The sequence below is a fragment of the Telmatherina bonti genome (assembly GCF_933228915.1).
Source record: "Telmatherina bonti genome assembly, chromosome: 8".
In the NCBI taxonomy this organism is placed as follows: Eukaryota; Metazoa; Chordata; class Actinopteri; order Atheriniformes; family Telmatherinidae; genus Telmatherina; species Telmatherina bonti.
The window spans coordinates 29,186,334-29,211,663 of NC_136626.1; the positions used below are offsets into that span (position 1 = coordinate 29,186,334).

Consider the following 25,330-nt stretch of genomic DNA (forward strand, 5'->3'; position numbering starts at 1 on the left):
TTAATGACAAAGACCCTTCTTAAATGTTTGCCTACCAGTAAAAAAAAAAAAAAAAAAAAAAAGAAAAAAAAAGTGCTTTTTGTCATTTCTCATTATTTAAACTTGTAATTTAATAACGCATTAAATATGGACAGACTGGAACCTACATGTTAAAAAAACAAACATCTAATTATGATTGTAGTTATTTTATTAGTTGATTTATTTAGAAAATATTGAAAATCTTACATACTCCACCTTTAAGTTCATGCAACCTAATTGAGTCAATTAAAAAAGCAAAGCAAATGGAGGCCTCACTTTATCTAAGCAGCCAGCCACATGGCAGTCTGATAGCTGAGATCATATAAGCTTACCTTCACCCCCATAACCACAGTCTAAGATGTATTTCATAATATTTCATTTTAAAAATGGATGAAATTGTTGAAAGAAAGCAACAATGTTTGTCATGAACAGGAAAACATAATTGAGTGAAGAGTTAGATCTGGTTCAACATAACCCATTATGCACAGGTGAGCAGCTAAAAAGTCTTCAATCTTGTTGCTCTCGGATCGATTGGTTCCCCTACAACTAGGGGGGATCTGAAAACAGTCTATGGGGGGTCGCGCGCTGTGTCCTCATTCATAAACCCACCGCATGAGGGAAGCAGTAGTAATCACTCGTGTGTGATTCTTTCCACCCTAATTCAGGTAATGGTGAATTTTGTGAATGTTTTATGGTACTAACATAACATATTATAGTTTGTTTCAGGTTAGTTGGTGAAGTAAAATTGAGGTTTTATTCTGATTTGAGATGCAATAGTTTTACTTCAATACTTGCCTTGTTTACTGATTTCTTCATGACTTCATTTGCATGTTTTTACAAAAAAATGTGTATTTTGATTGCAATAAACCCACCGCATGATGGAAGCAGTAGTAATCACTCGTGTGTGATTCTTTCCAGCCTTATTCAGAGGTGAAACAGCAGCAACTCGGTTCATTTAGACAAATATTTAGAAAAAAATATCCAGTGAGCAGCTGTTGTCTGGACTCAAATTCCTTGTGGTCAGAGGAGAATGGACAGACTAGTTGGAGAAAATAGAAAGGCAACAGTAACTTAAAGAACAACTGTTTCCAATCAAGGTGAACAGAATAACGTCTCTAAATTCACATCCAAGCTTGAAAGCAGATGCTACAGCAGCAGAAAGCCACACTGGTGGTCACTCCAGGCTGCGTTGTGTATTTAGCAGCTTTTTCATGATAATACTCAGCTGAGGAGAAAACATGGAACAGCAGAACACCACAGAAGTCTGCAGCAGTGTTTCTCAAATCCAGTCCTCGGGCCCCCTTGCTCTGCATGTTTTAGAAATGATCCTCCTCTAAAGCACCTGAGTCAGATTTTTGAACTTCCTTATCAAGTTCCTCTGCAGCCTGTTAACGAGCCCATTATTTCTTTCTGGTGTGTTAAGGTAGGGTTGCCTATAAAACATGCAGGGCAGGGGGGCTGAGGACCAGAATTGAGAAACACTGGTCCACAGGGAGAAGAACCTTACAAAATATAAGAAATGAACAACTTAAATTCAGTCCAGATGTTTTGATTGGTCAGAATTTTTACAGAGTTACAGTAAACTGAGGGGTTTAACTATATTTCTTATTGTTCATGATTACAAAATGTATAGACTACTATCAGGACGAGGAACCACTTCACCCAGAGTAAGAAGAAAAAAAAAAAGTCTCTGAGCAAGATTACCAACTATAGCTTTAAATGGTGATTTCATTAGGGGACATGATTGCTTACACTCGGGATGGGCAACTCTGGTCCTCGAGGGCTGCAGTCCTGCAAGTGTTTTCCTGTTGCAGAGCGCCTGACACCAATCAGACTTGATTAACAGATCTTTGCAGAGCTTGAAGTCAAACTCTCAACAAGTTTGCCAATTACCCATTTATTTGAGCCAGGTGTGTTACACCATGAAACCCCAAAGACCTGCAGGACTGTGGAACCTTAAGCACCGGGGTTGCTCATCCCTGACTCATATTGTCACTCACCCAAGAAGCATTGCCATCTTGTGGTGTCTCTGCATCACTCTTTCTTTCACTGTGCACAATGAAAAGTCACCATTATCATGACATTTTAGATCCTGGTGCTTAAAAATATTTTACCTCTCATTTAAAAGGCTTCTTTAGAGTTTTTCAGTCCCCATGTCCTGGACAGAGGAGACAGAGGACTGACAGGGACGTCAAGGAAGCCATCTGTGTTCAGATGGAGTTGTCTATGTTGAGTAGCACTGGCTGTCACATGTTGGATCTTGGGGCCCAAACAGTTTTGTTTGATAAGTAGGTCAAAAAATAATGCAGTCAGCTGACCTCAATGATATCAGCTGACCTTAACGACCTTTAACAACCTTTCTTCTCTTCATGCACCAAGAAAAAGTAGTCAAGTCACTTAACCTGTTAGGATTATCTCTTTATGCATTTACTTGCTCTGAAAGCCCCCAAGTAATCAATGATCAGCCTGCCCTGTGGCTCTGTGTGTTAAAATCTGAGTGTGTCAGCAGGAGGGTGTTTGAGTTTGTCATTCTCTCTGCCTGCAAACAAGAGGTAAGGCTGTTTATGTATGCGTTGATTTGATATTTGATCAGTAAATTAGAGGTTTTAGTGATGCTCAGAGTTAAGGTGCAAAAACAGTAGGTATTGTGTGCAAGAAGAGATCATTTCACACAACCAGACAAGCAAAACAAAACCTAATAGAGATCTTCTTAAAGCCTGCATCTACTTCTGTTTGTCTGCTAAACTAAGATGCAAATATTTACTTTTGGTTTTTTTAGTTTTTTCTTTTCTTATAGTCAACTATATTGATTGAGCATGTGCATGGAACTAAAAATATTCGCAACTGAGACCATATCTACAAAGATTTTGTATTTTGGTTATAAATACTTTTACAATGTGACACAGGACATGTGCTGTTTTTAATTTAGGGACAAAACAAGGTTTTTTAAATGCTCCTATGTGTAATGACCAAGTTAAAAATAAAAGATAAAAAGATTTATTTTAAATAAGTAAAGCAATAAAGAGTGAAAGAATGTATCCAACTAAACTTTTTACAGTGTAGCCTATATGCTTGTCAGAGTAAAATGCTCATTCTCACACAAAAAGACCGAATGTTGTGCCTCATGCGCAAAAGTAAAGGTCATTTAGTTTCTTTTTCAGAGATCAATTTTCAGCATTAGACAAAGCATGTTTAGGAGGTTTCACCCAGACACAAGCAAACTAGGTTAAGCACAAACCATCCATGTAATGGCATTAGCTGCAGAGGAAATGCTTATGGTTGAAACATTGTGCAGGACTTAAACCTCTGTATTAATGTTAGTTTGGTGTTTTTAACCTCCTCTGGCCTTGCACACCTCAGCAGGTCAAGTTGTTCATATTTTGGCTCTAAATACATTCAAGTATTACGTATTCTTCCACATTTATCACAAAAGAAGCCCCAAGTTACAGCAATAATGCTTTCATCTAATTTTATTTCAATTTTCTCTCATTGTTGAAAGCAACTCAATAATCTATGATTGATTAACTCAAGTTAAAGAGCCAAAAGAATGCAAATGAATGACTGAAAAACGATGGACATAAAAGACATCCTAGAGACTACTTTCATTCTTCACCAGACTGGTGCCATCAGAGGTGTTACTGGCCAACATGGTTCAGAGTGTGGCAGTGATCGGAGCAGGCCCCTCTGGTCTGACCAGCATTAAAGCTTGTTTGGAAGAAAGTCTGCAGCCCACATGCTTTGAGAGCAGCCAAGACCTCGGAGGCCTGTGGAGATTTAAGGTGAGAGCCAAAGCTGGCATTGAGTACAATAGTACAGTAGTAAGGATACATGCATACATATATATATATATATATATATATATATATATATATATATATATATATATATATATATCATATCCCAGAAACTGTATGTATCAAATATGATGTATTTGGCTTTATAGGGTTAAAAATGGAGGAAAAAGTTAAGCTCAGATTAAGCTTCAGATCAAGCTGTAATCAATATGTCATACAGGAGGAGCCAGAGCCTGGGAGAGCCAACATCTACCAGTCCGTGGTTATCAACAGCTCCAAAGAGATGATGTCATACAGTGATTTCCCGCCTCCTGCAGAGTTCCCCAACAACATGCACCACTCTGAGGTTTTAATGTACCTGCGCCTCTATGCTCAAACCTTTAAACTGCTGCCGTACATATGCTTTAAGGTCAGTTTAATTTACTTCATATGAGATGATTCCTGGCATATGAATGTATATTTTCATGTAAATGTGCAGGTTTTCATATTTAATCCTGAGGCAATGCATTGACTTTCAAAACAATAAAACACAATAATACATGGACAACATTTATTAACATGATAAAAGGACAGAACACGACAACGGTTGCAAATTAAGAGTATATCTATATATCTTAGATAATAATAATAATAATAATAATAATAATAATAATAATAATAATACACAACAGTTCCAATAATAACACAAAATGAGCAGCAACAACCATGGGTTTTGGACATGGTGAGTTCATATAGTAGTTTTAATCATTGTTTTAAATGAGGCCAGCTTTAGACACCTTGCCCCTCAAATCAAATCTGCCAAAAATGCATAAAACTACCTAAACTCTCTCTCTCTCTCTCTCTTCCCTCTGCACCGAGCTGCATGCCGGTTGGTTGCCGTGTCGGGGGCTGCACCTATTTAAACGACAGGGCCGTTGTGGCGGGGGTCATCCTGCTGAGGGTGTTGGTAGGGGTTCTGCACTGCAGCCATATGGCTGTGGACCCGGCCTGGGCGTTATCTGTGGCTGCATCTCTGTTGGCCACTTCTGGGGCAGCTCCTGACATGGACGGACTCCCCAGATGTCGTTTCCTCACAGCAATGTCAAGCCAGATACAGATGACAGAATCCTCAAGTTATTAGTTTTTATTTTGGCATCAATAGTCAGGGGAATGGTTGGGTTGTGTGTGTGTGTGTGTTTTTTTTTAAATGTTTAACTGTTTTTGATTTTTTTAATGTTAAGCACTTTGATAGGCTTTTGTATGAAAAGTGCTATACAAATAAAGTTTGATTTGATTTGTAGGCAGAACCCCACCATTCTCCTCCTAGTGAACAACCAATCAGCGTTAAGTGTGCAAATGAGTTGACAAGTAGCCTGATTGTTGGCTGTCAGATTTCTCCCCCTCTTGAGCTACTGCAGCGGTAAAACCAGTGTTGTCAGGTCTGCTTATTAAAAAGCCACTTTGGGCTTGTTTTTTTGTAAAGTTGCTTGTAAATATCATCAGTCACAGGTTGTGTTTTTTTGGGGCTCATTTTCAAAACACTGGTTGCTTATTTAGGCTTAATTTATTCACTGTATGAACCATTCCTGAAATCTTTCACTTATTCACATTTATGTGAAAAGTGGCGTCACACAGCAGTTTATCCATTTCTTGGATCTGTCCAAAAAACCCATTTCCTTGGTAACCACGCTGGCCCAAACCGGTGTTGCACTGTAAAATGACTAGAGGGTTTGCATGCCTCAGTGACCTTAAGAGTAAAACCAGGACAAGCTTTAGTTTTTAGTGGGACACCCAAGCTGGACAGGTCTTTGGTTTGAGGCCTGACAAAGTTTAATCCATTCCGTCATGCTTCTAAACAATAACAACAAAAAGAGCTGAAGCATGATGTGCATACATGATGCCCCGTTCACATTTCTGCCTGCCCCCTCATGTATGCATTCCTACAACCAGCATTGGTTTTAAACTATTTTTAAATGGTGAAAAATGACTGATTTCCCTGATGGGTAGTGGTGTTTCAGTGAGCTTCTTGTTTCCATAAGGATAAAATATTATGGGGTTTTCTGGTATTTGTCTGTAAACTAACTTAAATGCAGCATGCACTGACTTTGGATGACCTAGAGTGAAATATTGAGGGGAAAAAAAAGTTGGAGATCATGTTTTACTTTCTCTTCCCTCTTCAACTTCAGTGTGGGATCTGTCTAAATGTTGGAAACTATTGAAAGTATGTGCCTACATGTCTATTTTTGTGCACATTTTCTAGACTGCGGTGGTCAGTGTGAGACAGAGACCGGACTTTGCTGTGACAGGACAGTGGGATGTAGAGACAGACGGACCAGATGGTCGGAGGAAAACGCATGTTTTTGATGCCGTTGTGGTTTGTACTGGACATTACACCAAGCCTCACCTGCCACTCAGTGACTTTGCAGGTAACTTTAAACTAATGATTTTTTTGATTTCCAGTTTCCTTCATTTTCCCCACACTGATCATGATCATTGTTCCCATCCAGGAATCGAAAGCTTCAAAGGCAAATATTTCCACAGCTGGGACTACCGCAATGCTGAGGGTCTAGAGGGGAAAAGAGTGGTGGTGATTGGGATTGGAAACTCCGGCGGGGATATAGCTGTGGATATCAGCAGAGTTGCTGAGCGGGTACACAACCAAACTGCATGTCTAGTCTTTCTTTTTCTCATATCGCAGTTTAACAGTACATACCTACTTCTTTCTACTGAATTCTTGGAAGAAATGAAGTTTTCTTTCTGATTGACCTGCAGGTGTACCTCAGTACCAGAAGTGGAGCCTGGGTCGTCAGCCGTGTGGGACAGGGGGGTCTCCCAGCTGACGTGACTATGATTTCTCGGGTGGAGGCGATGAAAAGAAAATTCTTTCCTACGTGGACCGACAGGATGTTGGAGAAAAAGCTGAATGAAGCTGTTGACCACAAACTATATGGCCTGAAACCAAAACATGGGTAATGATGTGTACTGTGGATACATTTTTCTCATGAGGTCAGAGTTTGATTTAAGTGTACATCTTTTGTTACATGGCTGAAATGCCACATGCAGTAAAGATGATTGACGTTCTTATTTCTGAAGGGTGAAAGCTTTTTTTTTTTTATTTCCAGCAGATGGTGCCAAACTTGTTTCTTATTTAAGAATTTCAAAGTGCAAAATCTCTTATGCCTTCTATCCATTTTCTGACGCTTATCCGGTGTCGGGTCACAGAGGCAGCAGCCTAAGCAGGGAAGCCCAGACTTCCCTGTTCCCGGCTCATTAGGACGGATGCCGAGGCATTCCCAGTCCAGCCGAGAGATATAATCCCTCCAGCATGTCCTGGGTCTCCTCCTACAGGAACGTGCCCGGAACACCCCACCAGAACAAATAGTACTGTAATTTTTATTTAACTTTTATTTCACCAGGAAAGTCCCATTGAGGTTAAGAACCTCTTTCTCAAGGGAGTCCTGGCCAAGAGGCAGCAAGACTTAAAGGCAATTTACATGTTACCACTTAAACAGAACAAATAATTAAAAGCAATTACAACTAAAGGAGGACATCTCAAAATCTCTAACTCTGGACTTAAAACCATTCAGAGAAATAAGTTGGGACAATTTCCAGTCTCCCTGCAGAGTTCCAAATAGACGGAGCAGAGTAGACAAAGGCCATTTTTTCAAGTGAAACAGAAACAGAAAGCATCAAATGATCATTCAGTCGCAAAAAATAAGAATCAACACATCTCTGTGTGATTAAATCACATATAGAATATATCTGCGATTTAAATAATTAAAAAAAAAATCTATAGATATAGAAGAATTGAATTTCCCTTTGGGGATTAATAAAGTATTTTTCATTCATTCATTCAAATAGGATGGCAGCAGCCCAAGGCATGGCCTTATAAATAAAAATATACCAATGCCTTGTTCACCTGATGGACAACAAAGGCAATCCTACTCTAGCATACAATTCATAATGATGGGTCATGCTTTAACAATTTATAATAAACCTCAGAGGTGCATGGTAAATAGTATCAGTTTTATGTAGACATTGAGCTGAAGCAGTCCTATACACCAGATCACCATAATCTAAAACAGATAAAAAATGTGGCAGCGACTAGCTGTTTTTTAGCTTTAAAAGAAAAACAATATTTGTTTTGAAAGAAAAAAAGACAATCTGAGTTTTAGTTTCTTACAAGATTTTCTATGTGGGGCTTAAAAGTAAAAGTATCATCAAGCCAGATCCCAAGGTATTTATACGAATGAACCAATTGGAACTCATTTCTTTTGTTCTAAATGAAAACAAAAGCTGGATATTAAAATTAATAATGTGACAATAAAAGAAGTGGAGGAAGTTAAACTATTGGGAGTTATCATGAGATAATGTCATGGGATAAACACATTAGTAACAAAAATGGGAAATATTTTATCAGTAATCTAGAGATGTGCAACATATACAAAACAATCAATTAAACAAGTAATACAAGCATTGGTCTTGTCTCATCTTGACTATTGTTCAGTAGTTTGATCCAATATCTGTTTAGGTAATTAAAGAAAATTACAATTGCTACAAAATAAAGTCGCACGGACAGCTCTTTCGGCTGGGTTAAGATCGAGAGTTACTACAATTCATGACTGTCTCTTTTGGCTGAAAGTTAAAATCAGATTGTTGTTTTCTTTGATGATATTCATTCAAACTGTTAGAACTACTAAGACCCCATTCGTTCTCTTTAGAAAAATAGTCTTTTAGCAAGAATGTACATATTTATCCAACTAGGCATCCAGTTGGATGTTGTTTTACAGTATTAAAAGCTAAAATCACGGCATCTAAACATACAGAGCAATGCAAAAATGGAATTCTCTTCCAAAACATATAGTACAAGAAATAGATTTGTATGTTTTTAAAAAGATCCTAAAAGAGCATTACTTAAAGAATTTTTTAAATTGAAAGGTAAACTTTGGTGTGAGTAAAGGACTAATGGGCTTTTGATGGTATTTTCTACTTTAATTTTTCTTTTCTATTCTATCATATTTAGAAAGATCTAAGAGGGGCATGCCTTGTGTTTTTGTGTATATGTATGTCTGTATGTGTACATGGTTATATGCAAGCATGTATATATGTGTATATGTGTGTATAGGTATGTATCAAGATCAAGTATGTTATGATGGGTGATGTGTATTTGTTGAGTTATGTGAACGTATATTTCTTGTATTATCACACTGTAAGTTATTTGAAACCGAGGAAGAATAGCTTCTGCAGCTCTTAAATGAACAAACAAACAAAACCAGAGCAATCAGGAGGCATTCTAGCCAGATGCCGAAGCCACTTCAACTGTCTCCTCTCGATGCAGAGAAGCAGCGGCTCTAATCTGAGCTCCTCCCGGGTGACCGAGCTTCTACCCTGTACCTTAGGGAAAGCCCGGCCATCCTGCAGAGGAAACTCATTTCAGCTACCTGTATTTGCGATCTTGTTCTTTCGGTCACTACCCACAGCTCATGACCACAGCTGATGATATACTGAGTTGTAAATCCAGAGTTTCGCCTTAGAGACAATGTCCCTGATGTCCACACAATGCTGCAGAGGCATCTCAGCCAGGACAGCATCTAGAGCCTTTATATATAGATATAAATGTGTGTGTGCATGTAGTTAAACTGAGTGAAGAAACTTACTGGTCGTGTTTGTCTCTCTTCTATCCTGTTGGCAGATTTTGGGCACAAATTCCTCTCATAAATGATGACCTACCAGCTCGGATCATCTGTGGTCGTATTCAGGTGAAACCAAATGTGAAGGAGTTCTCTGAGAGCAGTGTTGTCTTTGAGGACGGGAGCATTGTAGACAAGGTAAATATTTCAGGACAATGTAGGAAAATGCCCTCACTGGTGAATAAAATCCACATTTGTTTGACCTATGGATCTTTGATATGTTTGTTGCACAGGTGGATGTGGTGGTGTTTGCCACAGGGTACAACTACAGCTTCCCTTTCCTGTCCCCAGAGGTTCAGGCTAAATGTGGCTACAGGCTGCGCCTCTACAAGCACGTGTTCTCGCCTACGCTGACCAAGCCAACGCTGGCAGTGATCGGCTTCATTCATGGATACGGGTCAATTAACCGTATGGCTGAAATGCAGGCCCGCTGGGCAACAAGAGTATTTAAAGGTGGAACTCAACACAGTAACTTTCTCAGCCCTGTTGGCAACATCCACTCATTACAAAAAGTTCGGGATACTCAACTTAGGGTGAAAATATACAGAAGATATAAAGTTCATATTACACTGATAATATATTATGAATATAGGACACTTTAGGTACAACAATTTAGTGGGGGTAATTCCTTAACCTAGCCATTTATTAAAAGAAACCTAGCAGTTGGTATATAAATATAACGTATAACATATAACATATAACATAAAATGTCAGTTACTCGCTAACTTGTAAAACATTAGATGTTGTTTGAATACAAGATGTAAATGAACCAGAACATTTAATGGTTCAGACACTAGTTTTGTGTATTTTTGTAGTTGAATTTTCATAAACCCATTCTTGAACATTGAATAGTTGTACATGTTCATTCAAAAGTTTAGAGAAGGATCAATTTAGTTTACCAGTAAAGGATATATTGTATTTCTGACCCTGTATCATTTGTCTTGTTGTGTAAAATGCTGCATTGTCATAATTAAACTGCAGAATTCAGCTTTTGGTAAAACAGTTAAAACTAAATAATGGTAAAAAAGTCCTTGGACAAGATGGAGCTCAAACAGGGTAATGTGGCATGACAGCTCGGTGTGAAAAACCACTTTTCTTTCCCATTTACCGAGAAGCACTTCTGACACTTTAACATGTTGGAAACATACCTGTAGACATTCTCCCATTTTGCTGTGTTTTGCACTGTTGATCAACATTACTAAATATTATGGGGTGGCATTGCACCAAACTTACTGTGCATGAAAACATGTTTCAAAACTTTTCTTGATTATGATGGAAAAGGCATCAATTTTCTATGATATGTTGAATTTAAACAAAAGCTAATTGTTGAATAAAGTTACTTGTTGTAGCAAAATAGTTTAGACTTCAAGAGCAAATCTGGAAACTAAATGAACACACACAGCTTGTTTGAGAAGATAAATATTACTTATGTATTTTAAGTACTTAATCAATGTGCTTCACTTTGAATATCTCTTCTGCAGGCTTAATAGCATTACCAGCAGAGGAGGTCATGATGAAAGAGATTGAGAAAGACACAACAATCATGCATCAGAGGTAATTATGAAGCTTCTTCTTAAATCGCATGACCCTTGATTACTCCTTGCAGATAAATAATTTCCTCCATTAAACCTCTCCAACTTAATCAAAATATTTTCCCTTGTATTAGCTTTGCTTGCTCAGAGCGAAACCCCATACAGGTGGACTTCCTCACTTACATGGATGAGTTGGCTGAGGAGGTGGGAGTTAAGCCAAATATACTGTGGCTCTTTCTGAAGGATCCCAAACTGGCACTGCAGGTCTTTCTGGGTCCTGTCACCACATACCAGTATCGTTTGAGTGGACCGGGCCAGTGGGCTGGAGCACGTGAAGCCATTCTCACTCCGTGGCAACGTGTGATTCAGCCTTTCAGAACAAGAGTTGTGCCAGAACCAGAATCAAGAGCCTCCCCGACACTAAAAGTCATGATGGCTTTGTCAGTGTCCGCCTTGCTGTGCTGCTTCTTGTATGAGAAGAACATTTGGTCTTATGTCTTCACGCTTGCCAGCTCTTCTCAGTAAACAGTGCAGTTAATGAATAAGCTGTAGGTAATGACTGATTTTAGAAAAGGCTAAATGGATTTAAAATGTGACTGAACATTTAGTCTTTTTCATGCTTGCTTACTTTTACTTTTTTTAACCCCTAATTTTAAGAGTATGTTTAACAATATGTGGCATAAAACGGCTATGGACATATAAAGACTCTGAGAATTATGTTCAACCAATAAACTAACATTCAACAAAAGCCCAGTCTCTTTGATTTAATGATTTAGTCTGTTCTTAGTTTGTATTATTTATTTTTTTTGTTTTGTTTTAGGTTGTTTTGTTTTGTTTTTTTTTTTAATATCACCACAATATTTTTTTAAACTACAAATCCAAAGAGTAAATCAGGAGGGGACCTGGTTGTTACCTTGTCATCCCTGAAGTCTTTACTGGTGAACTTGGAAGCATTTAATGGCTTATTCTGCAACAGAAGCTCTTACAAAGTTTGGCATTGAAAGGAAACGCTTTTTTTTGTAGCTTATGGGCATTTTTTTTTTTTTTAAATTTGTTTTGAATTCATTTCATCATTATTACGCAGCATTCCTTCCTAAATTATATATACACTGCTCAAAAAAATAAACACTAAAGTAACACGTAGATCTGAATGAATAAAATATTTTTATTAAATACTTTCTTTCCTTAGTTGAATGTGCTGACACCAAAACCACACAAAATTATCAATGAAAATCAAATGTATCAACCAATGAAGGTCTGGATTTGGAGTTTCTCTACAGATAAAAAAAAAAAAAAAAAAAACTGCAGCGCAATCACTCCCTAATCAGCCTGATCAAATTCCAAAGTCTTTGAGAAACTTTCAGAGGATCTATGAGCAAAGCTTTAAGTTTCGACCAAACTAATTTGCGCTGCTTGGATTTGTTTTAACATTTTCAGATCAAGTAATCTAGTATTGTCTAGTGTCTCTGCTAAACATCTACACTGCTCCAAAAAATAAAGGGAACACTTAAACAACACAATGTAACTCCAAGTCAACCACACTTCTACTAAATCGAACTGTCCACTTAGAAAGCAACACTGATTGAAAATCAATTTCACATGCTGTTGTGCGAATGGAATAGACAACAGGTGGAAATTTTTGGCAATTGGCAAGACATACCCAATAAAGGAGTGGTTCTGCAGGTGGTGACCACAGACCACTTCTCAGTTCTGATGCTTTCGGGCTGATGTTTTGGTCACAAAATATATTAGAATTATTCCTGCACACCAAGAACCCCCCCGCAGAGTTGGCAAATGTGGCTGGGGAGAGGGAAGTCTGGACTTCCCTGCTTAGGCCGCTGCACTCGCGACCTGACCCCGGGTAAGCAGCGGAGAATCGATGGATAATTAACCCAACTATAGCTGGCTTAGCATGTAGCTTAGTCTCTTACTAGCACCGTTCCATTTCATATGCTATATTCATGTGCTATATTGTAATTTTGTAAAACATAAAATGATAATTTTCAGTGTGAGGAAGAACCTGTTGTGTTAAGATACTTACCGGTTCACTTGGAGCTGAAATACCGAATATCAGCTTGTAAATAAAGTGAGTTTTTTGAACGGTGACGGTTCCTCTGTCTTTAGGGCAGTATTTTTCAACCACTATTCCATGGCACTGTAGTGTGCCCTGAGAAATTTCACAATTTTACCTCATTGCTCTTGAAAGCAGTTCTGTGTTCATCCAAACAGGCAACGGTGAAAGAAAATTTCTTGTCTTGTCTGCTCTCTATTAAAGAGGTTTTGACAAGAGACTTTATATTAAAATGGACTTTAAAAAAATAAATAAAATTTGTCTGGTGTGCCTTGTGATTTGACTCAAAGGTTGAGAAAAAAAAAAAAAAAAAGCTTGTTCATGGGATGGGAGACAAAGTTTGCTCATTACTGCCGCCTGGTGGTGGTGGTTTGTGGAAGTAGCAGTTCTGGTTTTGCTCACTACCTGGCATTTGCCTCCTGGTGTTGGAAAGAATCGCCTTGAAATCTTACACACTCTGCCTTTAAAGCAAAACAGGAGGTTTTTTTTTGTATCACATGAATAAAATAGGAATTCACGAGACAGTGTGGTGTGGAGCCAAGGGAGAACTTTGTCCAACAATGCCAGACTGGTGGGGGGGGGGGGTGTACTCTCGCCCCAGTCACCAGAAATTAACCACAGGTCGGATTATATGCACACCATGGTAGACAGATTCGGTACAAAAACCACTTTTATTTAACAATTCAATAAAAGTATTAAAAGTCCCCCACCCTTTTTGCACAAACCCTCAGAAGTGAGGCTGCTCAACTCTGCTGATGCCCTATTAGTCTAGCCACAGCTACCAGTCTGCTACCCCAGGCAAGGAAGAGCTCCTGAAGGAGACCACCTGGCTGAATATAAAGGCATCCAGCTCCGCCCAGTCATGATTGCCAATCTGCTGCAGCTTGGAGGTGCATTGTGGGAGGGAGGAATCTCATTCCACCACAATAGCAAAAGTAAACTTTACCGAAATACATTAAATTAAAGGCTTAATTGAAATTTACATAATGAACCAATTAACAATGAAAGACAAGTGAAAATTGTACCGCAATGGCCGCATTAACTTCAAGGGAATAGATATCCACAGCTTCTTATACGAGTAAACGAATTATTTCGAGTTTGACACATCTTTGTGACTTGCCTTTTGCAGACATTGCGTGTACAGCGCCTCGTGTGTCTCCTGGAGTGCATCAATTAACTATATCCCCCAAGCAATAACGTGGATAAGCGGAACAAAAACATGGTTCCCCCTTTCTTTAATACATTTCTATCCAAATAAACATTACATGCATTTACTGAAAAAATTATTTTTGAACATTTTATGTACTACTTGGACTTGTCACAATGTCTAACCGAATCTGAAAATAATAAACTGAATATACCACTGTTGTTCTGATGGTAGCTACAACTACTGTTTAACTAATTCAGTTAAGAGTTAGATCTTGTTCAACATAATCAATTATGCACAGGTGAGCAGATAAAAAGCCCTTAATCTTGTTGCTCTGGGATCGATTGGTTCCCCTACAACTAGGGGGCATCTGAAAGTCTAAAGGGGGTGTCGCGCGCTGTGTCCTCATTCATAAACCCACCACATGAGGGAAGCAGTAGTAATCACTCGTGTGTGATTCTTTCCACCCTAATTCAGGTAATGGTGAATTTTCTGAATGTTTTATGGCACTAACATAACATATAGTTTGTTTCATGTTAGTTGGTGAAGTAAAATTGAGGTTTTATACTGTTTTGAGATGCAATAGGTTTATTTCAAAGATTCTTCATGACCTCATTTGCATGTTTTTATATAAAATGTGTGTTTGGATTGCAATAAACCCACCGCATGATGGAAGCAGTAGTAATCACTCGTGTGTGATTCTTTCCACCCTTATTCAGAGGTAAAACAGCAGCAACTCAGTTCATTTAGACATGTAGAAATGGTCAACACAACTTGCTGAAGTTCAAAATGAGCATCACTAGTGCAAAAAATAAAGATTTTAGTTACTTCAAATATGGCATGGTTGTTGGTCTGAGTATTTCAGAAACAGTTGATCTACTGGGATTTTCACACATAACCATCTGTCGGGTTTCCAGAGAAGGGTCTGAAAAAGAAAATATCTAGTGAGCAGCTGTTGTCTGGACTCAAATTCCTTGTCAGAGGTCAGAGGAGAATGGACAGACTGGTTGGAGAAAATAGAAAGGCAACAGTAACTTAAAGAACAACTGTTTCCAATCAAGGTGAACAGAATAACGTCTCTAAATTCACATCCAACCTTGAACGCAGATGCTACAGCAGCAGAAAGCCACACTGGTGGTCACTCCAGTCAGCGTAATGTATCTAGCAGCTTTTTCATGATAATACTCAGCTGAGGAGAAAACATGGAACAGCAGAACACCACAGAAGTCTGCCTTTACCATCCATTTTATCTGAATAAAAGTGGAAATAACAGGTTTTTTACAATTACAACTAAAAAAAAAAAAAAAAAAAAAAACGTAATTTAGTAAACATAAAGGAAGATTCAGTATTTTGGTCATCTTTCTAAAACCGGGGGTGTCCAAAGTCACTCCTCGAAGGCCGCTGCCCTGCAGGTTTTCAATGTATTCCTGCTCCAACACATCTGGCTCACATTAAATGGATCCAACTGCCAATGAAGTTCTGCAAAATGTTGATTAATTTGAGTCAGATGTGTTGGGAAAAGGTATACATGGAAAACCTTCAGGATTGTGGCCCTCGAGGACTGAAGCTGCATACCCGTCTTAAAACAAAATGCTCCTTAAATGGTGAATTCATAAGGGGACATGATTGCTTACACTAGGAGTGGGCAACTCCGGTCCCCGAGGGCTGCAGTCCTGCAAGTGTTAAGAGTTTTCCTGTTGCAGAGCGCCTGACACCAATTGGACTTAATTAGTAGACCTTTGCAGAGCTTGAAGTCAAACTCTCAACAAGTTTGCCAATTACCCATTTATTTGAGCCAGGTGTGTTACACCATGAAACCCCAAAGACCTGCAGGACTGTGGAACCTTAAGCACCGGGGTTGCTCATCCCTGACTCATATTGTCTCTCACCTAAGAGGCATTGCCATCTTGTGGTGTCTCTGCATCACGCTTTCTTTTAATGTGCACAATGAAAAGTCACCATTATCATGACATTTTAGATCCTGGTGCTTAAAAATATTTTACCTCTCATTTAAAAGGCTTCTTTAGAGTTTTTCAGTCCCCATGTCCTGGACAGAGGAGACAGAGGACTGACAGGGACGTCAAGGAAGCCATCTGTGTTCAGATGGAGTTGTCTATGTTGAGTAGCACTGGCTGTCACATGTTGGATCTTGGGGCCCAAACAGTTTTGTTTGATAAGTAGGTCAAAAAATAATGCAGTCAGCTGACCTCAATGATATCAGCTGACCTTAACGACCTTTAACAACCTTTCTTCTCTTCATGCACCAAGAAAAAGTAGTCAAGTCACTTAACCTGTTAGGATTATCTCTTTATGCATTTACTTGCTCTGAAAGCCCCCAAGTAATCAATGATCAGCCTGCCCTGTGGCTCTGTGTGTTAAAATCTGAGCGTGTCAGCAGGAGGGTGTTTGAGTTTGTCATTCTCTCTGCCTGCAAACAAGAGGTAAGGCTGTTTATGTATGCGTTGATTTGATATTTGATCAGTAAATTAGAGGTTTTAGTGATGCTCAGAGTTAAGGTGCAAAAACAGTAGGTATTGTGTGCAAGAAGAGATCATTTCACACAACCAGACAAGCAAAACAAAACCTAACAGAGATCTTCTTAAAGCCTGCATCTACTTCTGTTTGTCTGCTAAACTAAGATGCAAATATTTACTTTTGGTTTTTTTAGTTTTTTCTTTTCTTATAGTCAACTATATTGATCGAGCATGTGCATGGAACTAAAAATATTCGCAACTGAGACCATATCTACAAAGATTTTGTATTTTGGTTATAAATACTTTTACAATGTGACACAGGACATGTGCTGTTTTTAATTTAGGGACAAAACAAGGTTTTTTAAATGCTCCTATGTGTAATGACCAAGTTAAAAATAAAAGATAAAAAGATTTATTTTAAATAAGTAAAGCAATAAAGAGTGAAAGAATGTATCCAACTAAACTCTTTACAGTGTAGCCTATATGCTTGTCAGAGTAAAATGCTCATTCTCACACAAAAAGACCGAATGTCGTGCCTCATGCGCAAAAGTAAAGGTCATTTAGTTTCTTTTTCAGAGATCAATTTTCAGCATTAGACAAAGCATGTTTAGGAGGTTTCACCCAGACACAAGCAAACTAGGTTAAGCACAAACCATCCATGTAATGGCATTAGCTGCAGAGGAAATGCTTATGGTTGAAACATTGTGCAGGACTTAAACCTCTGTATTAATGTTAGTTTGGTGTTTTTAACCTCCTCTGGCCTTGTATGCACACCTCAGCAGGTCAAGTTGTTCATATTTTGTACATATTTTGGCTCTAAATACATTCAAGTATTACGTATTCTTCCACATTTATCACAAAAGAAGCCCCAAGTTACAGCAATAATGCTTTCATCTAATTTTATTTCAATTTTCTCTCATTGTTGAAAGCAACTCAATAATCTATGATTGATTAACTCAAGTTAAAGAGCCAAAAGAATGCAAATGAATGACTGAAAAACGATGGACATAAAAGACATCCTAGAGACTACTTTCATTCTTCACCAGACTGGTGCCATCAGAGGTGTTACTGGCCAACATGGTTCAGAGTGTGGCAGTGATCGGAGCAGGCCCCTCTGGTCTGACCAGCATTAAAGCTTGTTTGGAAGAAAGTCTGCAGCCCGCATGCTTTGAGAGCAGCCAAGACCTCGGAGGCCTGTGGAGATTTAAGGTGAGAGCCAAAGCTGGCATTGAGTACTGTAGTAAGGATACATGCCTGCTTCACTGCGTCTGTCTATAGTGAAATCATTGAAGCACGTATTTAACCATTTAAAGCCAAACCTAAAAAAAAAAAAAAAAAACTGCTGGACAGAAAAGTCCAATTTTTTAAAAATCTCTTTATTTGGCCCTGTAACAAAATTTGAGATATATTTTTCAGCTTCTTCTCAGGGTTTTAAGCAATGTAAATGGTGGTAAATATCTCAAACTGTATTAAATATGATGTATTTGGCTTTATAGGGTTAACAATAGAGGGAAAACAGTTTGTTACATGGGAAAGATTTTAAGCTTCAGATTAAGCTTCAGATCAAGCTGTAATCAATATGTAATTTAGGAGGAGCCAGAGACTGGGAGAGCCAACATCTACCTGTCTGTGGTTATCAACAGCTCCAAAGAGATGATGTCATACAGTGATTTCCCGCCTCCTGCAGAGTTCCCCAACAACATTCACCACTCTGAGGTTTTGATGTACCTGCGCCTCTATGCTCAAACCTTTAAACTGCTGCCATACATATGCTTTAAGGTCAGTTTAATTTAATTTACTTTATATGAAATGATTATTGGCATGAATGTTTTTTAATGTAAATTTGCAGGTTTAAATGGCTAGGTTTTGTGTTTAATCCTGAGGCTATCCAGTTAATTTAAAAAAAAAAAAAGCACACACAATAATATAATATATGGACAACATTTAATAACATGATAAAAGGATAGAACATAACAGTTTCAAATTAAGATTGTTTCTATATATAGTCTAATAATAATAATAATAATACACAACAATACAAAGAAAACACAATGAGCAGCAACACCATGGGTTTTTGGACACGATGGGTTCATATAGTAGTTTTAATCACTGTTGTAAAATTTCCCTGATAGGTGTGAGCTTCTTGTTTCCATAAGGATAAAATGTTTTTTGGTTTTCTAGTATTTTTGTAAAATAACTTTGAATAAATGTAGTATGCACTGACTTTGGATGACCTAGAGTGAAATATTGAGGAAGAAGTTAGAGATCATGTTTTACTTTCTCTTCCCTCTTCAACTTCAGTGTGGGATCTGTCTAAATGTTGGAAACTATTGAAAGTATGTGCCTACATGTCTATTTTTGTGCATATTTTCTAGACTGCGGTGGTCAGTGTGAGACAGAGACCAGACTTTGCTGTGACAGGACAGTGGGATGTAGAGACAGATGGACCAGATGGTCGGAGGAAATCGCATGTTTCTGATGCCGTTGTGGTTTGTACTGGACATTACACCAAGCCTCACCTGCCACTCAGTGACTTTGCAGGTAACTTTAAACTAATGATTTTTTTGATTTCCAGTTTCCTTCATTTTCCCCACACTGATCATGATCATTGTTCCCATCCAGGAATCGAAAGCTTCAAAGGCAAATATTTCCACAGCTGGGACTATCGTAATGCTGAGGGTCTAGAGGGGAAAAGAGTGGTGGTGATTGGGATTGGGAACTCCGGAGGGGATATAGCTGTGGATATCAGCAGAGTTGCTGAGCGGGTACACAACCAAACTGCATGTCTAGTCTTTCTTTTTCTAATATAACAGTTCAATAGTAAATGCCTACAGCCTTCTACAGTATTCTTGGAAGAAATGAAGTTTTCTTTCTGATTGACCTGCAGGTGTACCTCAGTACCAGAAGTGGAGCCTGGGTCGTCAGCCGTGTGGGACAGGGGGGTCTCCCAGCTGAAATGGCTATGATTTCTCGGGCGGAGGGGATAAAAAGAAAATTCTTTCCCACGTGGACCAACAGGATGTTTGAAAAGCTTTTGACCACAAACTATATGGCCTAAAACCAAAACATGGGTAATGATGTGTACTGTGGATACATTTTTCTCATGAGGTCAGTTTATTTCAAGTGTAAACTTCAGTAGCATGGCTGAAATGCCACATGCGGTAAAGATGATTGACGTTCTTATTTCTGAAGGGTGAAAGCTTTTTTTTTTTCCAGCAGATGGTGCCAAACTCGTTTGTTAAGAATTTCAAAGTGCAAAATCTCTTATGCCTTCAATCCATTTTCTGACGCTTATCCGGTGTCAGGTCACAGAGGCAGTAGCCTAAGCTGGGAAGCCCAGATTTCCATCTTGCATGCTTATCAGGACGGATGGCGAGGCATTCCCTGACCAGCCGGGAGATGTAATCCCTCCAGCATGTTCTGGGTCTTCCCTGGGGTCTCCTCCCACAGGGATGTGCCCGGAACACCTAACCAGGGAGGTGTCCAGGAGGCATTCTAGCCTGATGCCTGGCTAGAATGCCAGGAGCTAGTTGGAGTCGTCCCCACAACTGTCTCCTCTCGATGCAGAAAAGCAGCGGCTCTAATCTGAGCTCCCCCCAGATGACCGAGCTTCTACCCTGTACCTTAGGGAAAGCCCGGCCACCCTGCAGAGGAAACTCATTTCAGCCACCTGTATTTGCGATCTTGTTCTTTCGGTCACTACCCACAGCTCATGACTACAGCTGATGATATACTGACTGGTAAATCGAGAGCTTCGCCTTCTGGATCAGTTCTCTGAAGAGTTAGATCACCCTCTAATTGGATAACACCCTCCAGTCCCCCTTTTTGATTAGGTGGACCACTACCCCAGTCTGCCAGTCCTGAGGATGGATAGTCTAAATATCTATCTGAGTGAAGAAACTTACTGGTCATGTTTGTCTCTCTTCTATCCTTTTGGCAGATTTTGGGCACAAATTCCTCTCATAAATGATTACCTACCAGCTCGGATCATCTCGGGTCGTATTCAGGTGAAACCAAATGTGAAGGAGTTCTCTGAGAGCAGTGTTGTCTTTGAGGACGGAAGCATCGTAGACAAGGTGAATATTTAAGGACAATGTAGGAAAATTCTCACTGGATTAATAAAATCCTCATTTGTTTGACCTATGGATCTTTGATATGTTTGTTGCACAGGTGGATGTGGTGGTGTTTGCCACAGGGTACAACTACAGCTTCCCTTTCCTGTCCCCAGAGGTTCAGGCTAAATGTGGCTACAGGCTGCGCCTCTACAAGCACGTGTTCTCGCCCACGCTGACCAAGCCAACGCTGGCAGTGATCGGCTTCATTCATGGATACGGGTCAATTAACCGTATGGCTGAAATGCAGGCCCGCTGGGCAACAAGAGTATTTAAAGGTGAAATTCAACACAGTAACTTTCTCAGCCCTGTTGGCAACATCCACTCATTACAAAAAGTTCGGGATACTCAACTTAGGGTGAAAATATACAGAAGATATAAAGTTCATATTACACTGATAATATGAATATAGGACACTTTAGGTACAACAATTTAGTGGGGATAATTCCTTAACCTAGCCATTTATTAAAAGAAACCTAGCAGTTGGTATATAAATGTAACATATAACATAAAATGTCAGTTACTCGCTAACTTATAAAACATTAGACGTTTGAATACAAGCTGTAAATGAACCAGAACACTTATTAATTCAGACACTAGTTGTGTATTTGGGTTTTTTTTTTTTGTTTGTTTTTTTAAACTAGATAATGGTGAAAAGTCCTTGGACTTAAACAGGGTAATGTGGCATGACAGTCTAGTATGGGGGGAAAAAAACACTTTTCTTTTCCATCTTACCTAGAAGCACTTCTGACACTTTATGTTGGAAACATACCTGTAGACATTCTCCCATTTTGCTGTGTTTTTACACTGTTGATCAACATTACTAAATATTATGGGGTGGCATTGCACCAAATTTACTGTGCATGAAAACTTGTTCCAAAACTTTCCTGATTTTAATGGAAAAGGCATTTCTCTATATGTGGAATCTAAATAAACAATTGTTGCATAAAGCTACTTGTTTAAGCAATACACAGTGCTCAAAAAATGAAGGGAACACTAAAGTAATGCATTGTAGATCTGAAATATTTTTTTTAAATACTACTTTCCATAGTTCAATGTGCTGACAACAAAATCACACAAAATTTATGAATGAAAGTCAAATGTATCGACCCATGGAGGTCTGGATTTGGAGTTGTACTCAAAATTAAAGTGGAAAAACACACTACAGGCTGATCCAACTTTGATGTAATGTCCTTTAAACAAGTCAAAATGAGGCCCAGTGTGTGGCCTCCGCATGCCTGTATGACCTCCCTACAATGCCTGGGCATGCTCCTGATGAGGTGGCAGATGTTCTCCTGAGGGATCTCCTCCCAGACCTGGACTCAAGCATCCACCAACTCCTGGACAGTCTGTGGTGCAACTTGGCGTTGGTGGATGGAGCAAGATATGTCCCAGATGTTCTCAATTGGATTCATGTCTGGGGAATGGGCGGGCCAGTCCATAACATCAATGCCTTCATGTTGCAGGAACCGCTGACACTCCAGCCACATGAGGTCTAGCATTGTCTTGCATTAGGAGGAACCCAGGGCCAACCATACCAGCATATGGTCCCACAAGGGGTCTGAGGATCTCATCTCTGTACCTCATGGCAGTCAGGCTACCTCTGGCGAGCACATGGAGGGCTGTGTGGCCCTCCAAAGAAATGCCACCCCACACCATTACTGACTCACTGCCAAATCGGTCCTGCCGGAGGATGTTGCAGGCAGCAAAACGTTCTCCAAAGCGTCTCCAGACTCTGTCGCATGTGCTCAGTGTGAACCTGCTTTCATCTGTGAAGAGCACAGGGCGCCAGTGGCAAATTTGCCAATCTTGGTGTTCTCTGGCAAATGCCAAATGTCCTGCACGGTGTTGGGCTGTAAGCACAACCTCCACCTGTGGACATCGGGCCCTCATACCACCCTCATGGAGTCTGTTTCTGACTGTTTGAGCAGACACATGCACATTTGTGGCCTGCTGGAGCTCATTTTGCAGGGCTCTGGCAGTGTTCCTCCTGTTCCTCCTTGCACAAAGGAAGTAGCGGTCCTGCTGCTGGGTTGTTGCCCTCCCATGGCCTCCTCCACGTCTCCTGATGTACTGGCCTGTCTCCTGGTATTGCCTCCATGCTCTGGCCACTACGCTGACAGACACAGCAAACCTTCTTGCCACAGCTCACATCGATGTGCCTTCCTGGATGAGCTGCACTACCTGAGCCACTTGTGTGGGTTGCAGACTCCGTCTCATGCTACCACTAGCATGAAAGCACTGCCAGTATTCAAAAGTGACCAAAGCATCAGCCAGAAAGCATCGGAACTGAGAAGTGGTCTGTGTTCACCACCTGCAGAACCACTACTTTATTGGGTGTCTTGCCAATAATTTCCACCTGTTGTCTATTCTTTTTGCACCACAGCATGTGAAATTAATTGTCAGTGTTGCTTCCTAAGTGGACTGTTCGAGTGTGGTTGACTTGGAGTTACATTGTGGTGTTTGTTCCCTTTTATTTATTTTTTTTTTAGCAGTGTAGTTTAGGCAAAAACTTCAAGAGCAAATCTGGAAAGGTAAATGAACACACAAAGCTTGTTTTGGAAGATAAATATTATGTGTTTCAAGTACTTAATCAATGTGCTTCACTTTGACTGAATATCTCTTCTGCAGGCTTAATAGCATTACCAGCAGAGGAGGTCATGATGAAGGAGATTGAGAAAGACACAACAATCATGCATCAGAAGTAATTATGAAGCTTATTCTTAAATATGTTTACCCCTTGCAGATTAAATAATTTCCTCCAATAAACCTCTCTGGTTTAATAATTAAAAAGTTTTCCTTTTTTGTTTTAGTTTTGTGTGCTCAGAGCGAAACCCCATACAGGTGGACTTCCTCACTTACATGGATGAGTTGGCTGAGGAGGTGGGAGTTAAGCCAAATATACTGTGGCTCTTTCTGAAGGATCCCAAACTGGCACTGCAGGTCTTTCTGGGTCCTGTCACCACATACCAGTATCGTTTGAGTGGACCGGGCCAGTGGGCTGGAGCACGTGAAGCCATTCTCACTCCGTGGCAACGTGTGATTCAGCCTTTCAGAACAAGAGTTGTGCCAGAACCAGAATCAAGAGCCTCCCCGACACTAAAAGTCATGATGGCTTTGTCAGTGTCCGCCTTGCTGTGCTGCTTCTTGTATGAGAAGAACATTTGGTCTTATGTCTTCACGCTTGCCAGCTCTTCTCAGTAAACAGTGCAGTTAATGAATAAGCTGTAGGTAATGACTGATTTTAGAAAAGGCTAAATGGATTTGAACAGTGTCTTAAAATGTTGTCTGTCATGCTTGCTTACCTTTTACTTTTTTTTATCCCTTAATTTTAAGAAAATGTGTAACAATATGTGGCATGAAATGGCTATGGACACATAAAGCCAAATATTTAGTAACCAATAAACTAACATTCAACAAAAGCCCAGAATCTTTGATTTAGTCTGTTTTTAGTTTGTTTTTGTTTTAGGGTTTTTTGTTTTTAAAAAACTAAGTGCTGCTCAAAAACCCTGATGATGACGATCGTGGGCGGAAATGTTCCCTTGCCCAGATGTTAAGCGGGCCCTCCTCTGCAGCTAGGCCTCGAGGTGGGGTACGTGAGTGTCTGGTGGCCGGGTCTTTGCCCGGGGCCTGGTCGGGCTCAGCCCAAAAGGGTTACATGGGCCCCACCTCCTGTGGGCTCACCATTTGCAGGAGGAGCCGTAGGGGTCGGGTGCAATGTGAGCTGGGTGGCAGCAAGAAGTGGGAACCCTGGCGTCCGATCCTCTGCTGTAGAAACTGGCTCTAGAGACATGGAACGTTATCTCTCTGGTGGGGAAGGATCCAGGGCTTGTGTGCAATGTTCCGGCGATATAGTTGGATTCACCTCGATGCATGGCTTGGGCTCTGGAACCAGTACCCTTGAGAGGGGCTGGACCTTCTTCCACTCTGGAGTTGCTTGTGGTGAGAGGCGCCAAGCAGGTGTGAGCATTCTCATTCGCCCCCTTTACGTTGGGGTTTACCCCGGTGGACGAAAGGGTAGTTTCCCTCCGCCTTTGGGTGGGGGGATGGATTCTGACTGCTGTCAGGTGCTTATGCACTGAACAGCAGTTAGAGTACCCACCCTTTTTGTAGTCCTTGGAGGGTGCTCCCTCTTGGGACTCTGGGGACTTCCTTGTTCTGCTGGGGAACTTCAATGTTTCTCCTCTTCAATGCTTATGTGGGCAATGACACTGAGACCTGGAGGGGAGTGATTGAGATTGGTTGTTACCTGGTTGTTACTTGGTCATACCTGAAGCCTTTACAGGAGAACTTGGGTCCATTTAATGTCTTTTTCTGCATAAGTAGCAAGAGAAGCTCTTGGAAAGTTGGGCATTGAAAGGAAACTTTTGTAGCTTTACGGGCATTTTTTTTTTTTTTTTTGTTTCGAGTTCATTTCATTATTATTCATGACAATTGACTCACCCAGCGATTGCTGGGATAACCTTCAGCTTCCTTTCAACTGTTATAGGGACTAAGTGGTAAGAAAATGACA

General features: G+C 40.0%; 1 protein-coding gene across 1 annotated transcript in view; it reads left to right on the forward strand.

Annotated features, from left to right (window-relative positions):
- The window catches only part of LOC306759950 (uncharacterized protein), a 35,870-nt gene that overhangs the window by 4,936 nt on the left and 5,604 nt on the right, over positions 1 to 25,330 (forward strand). Inside the window, exons 10-27 of the mRNA XM_079245697.1 lie at positions 3,635 to 3,797; positions 4,033 to 4,221; positions 6,052 to 6,217; positions 6,299 to 6,441; positions 6,564 to 6,760; positions 9,484 to 9,619; positions 9,715 to 9,934; positions 10,963 to 11,035; positions 11,148 to 11,534; positions 17,752 to 17,914; positions 18,296 to 18,484; positions 19,081 to 19,246; positions 19,328 to 19,470; positions 19,593 to 19,726; positions 20,646 to 20,781; positions 20,876 to 21,095; positions 23,449 to 23,521; positions 23,631 to 23,827. Of these exons, the coding sequence (XP_079101823.1) occupies positions 3,635 to 3,797; positions 4,033 to 4,221; positions 6,052 to 6,217; positions 6,299 to 6,441; positions 6,564 to 6,760; positions 9,484 to 9,619; positions 9,715 to 9,934; positions 10,963 to 11,035; positions 11,148 to 11,534; positions 17,752 to 17,914; positions 18,296 to 18,484; positions 19,081 to 19,246; positions 19,328 to 19,470; positions 19,593 to 19,726; positions 20,646 to 20,781; positions 20,876 to 21,095; positions 23,449 to 23,521; positions 23,631 to 23,827 (3,095 nt within the window). The remainder of the gene's footprint in view (positions 1 to 3,634; positions 3,798 to 4,032; positions 4,222 to 6,051; positions 6,218 to 6,298; positions 6,442 to 6,563; positions 6,761 to 9,483; positions 9,620 to 9,714; positions 9,935 to 10,962; positions 11,036 to 11,147; positions 11,535 to 17,751; positions 17,915 to 18,295; positions 18,485 to 19,080; positions 19,247 to 19,327; positions 19,471 to 19,592; positions 19,727 to 20,645; positions 20,782 to 20,875; positions 21,096 to 23,448; positions 23,522 to 23,630; positions 23,828 to 25,330) is intronic.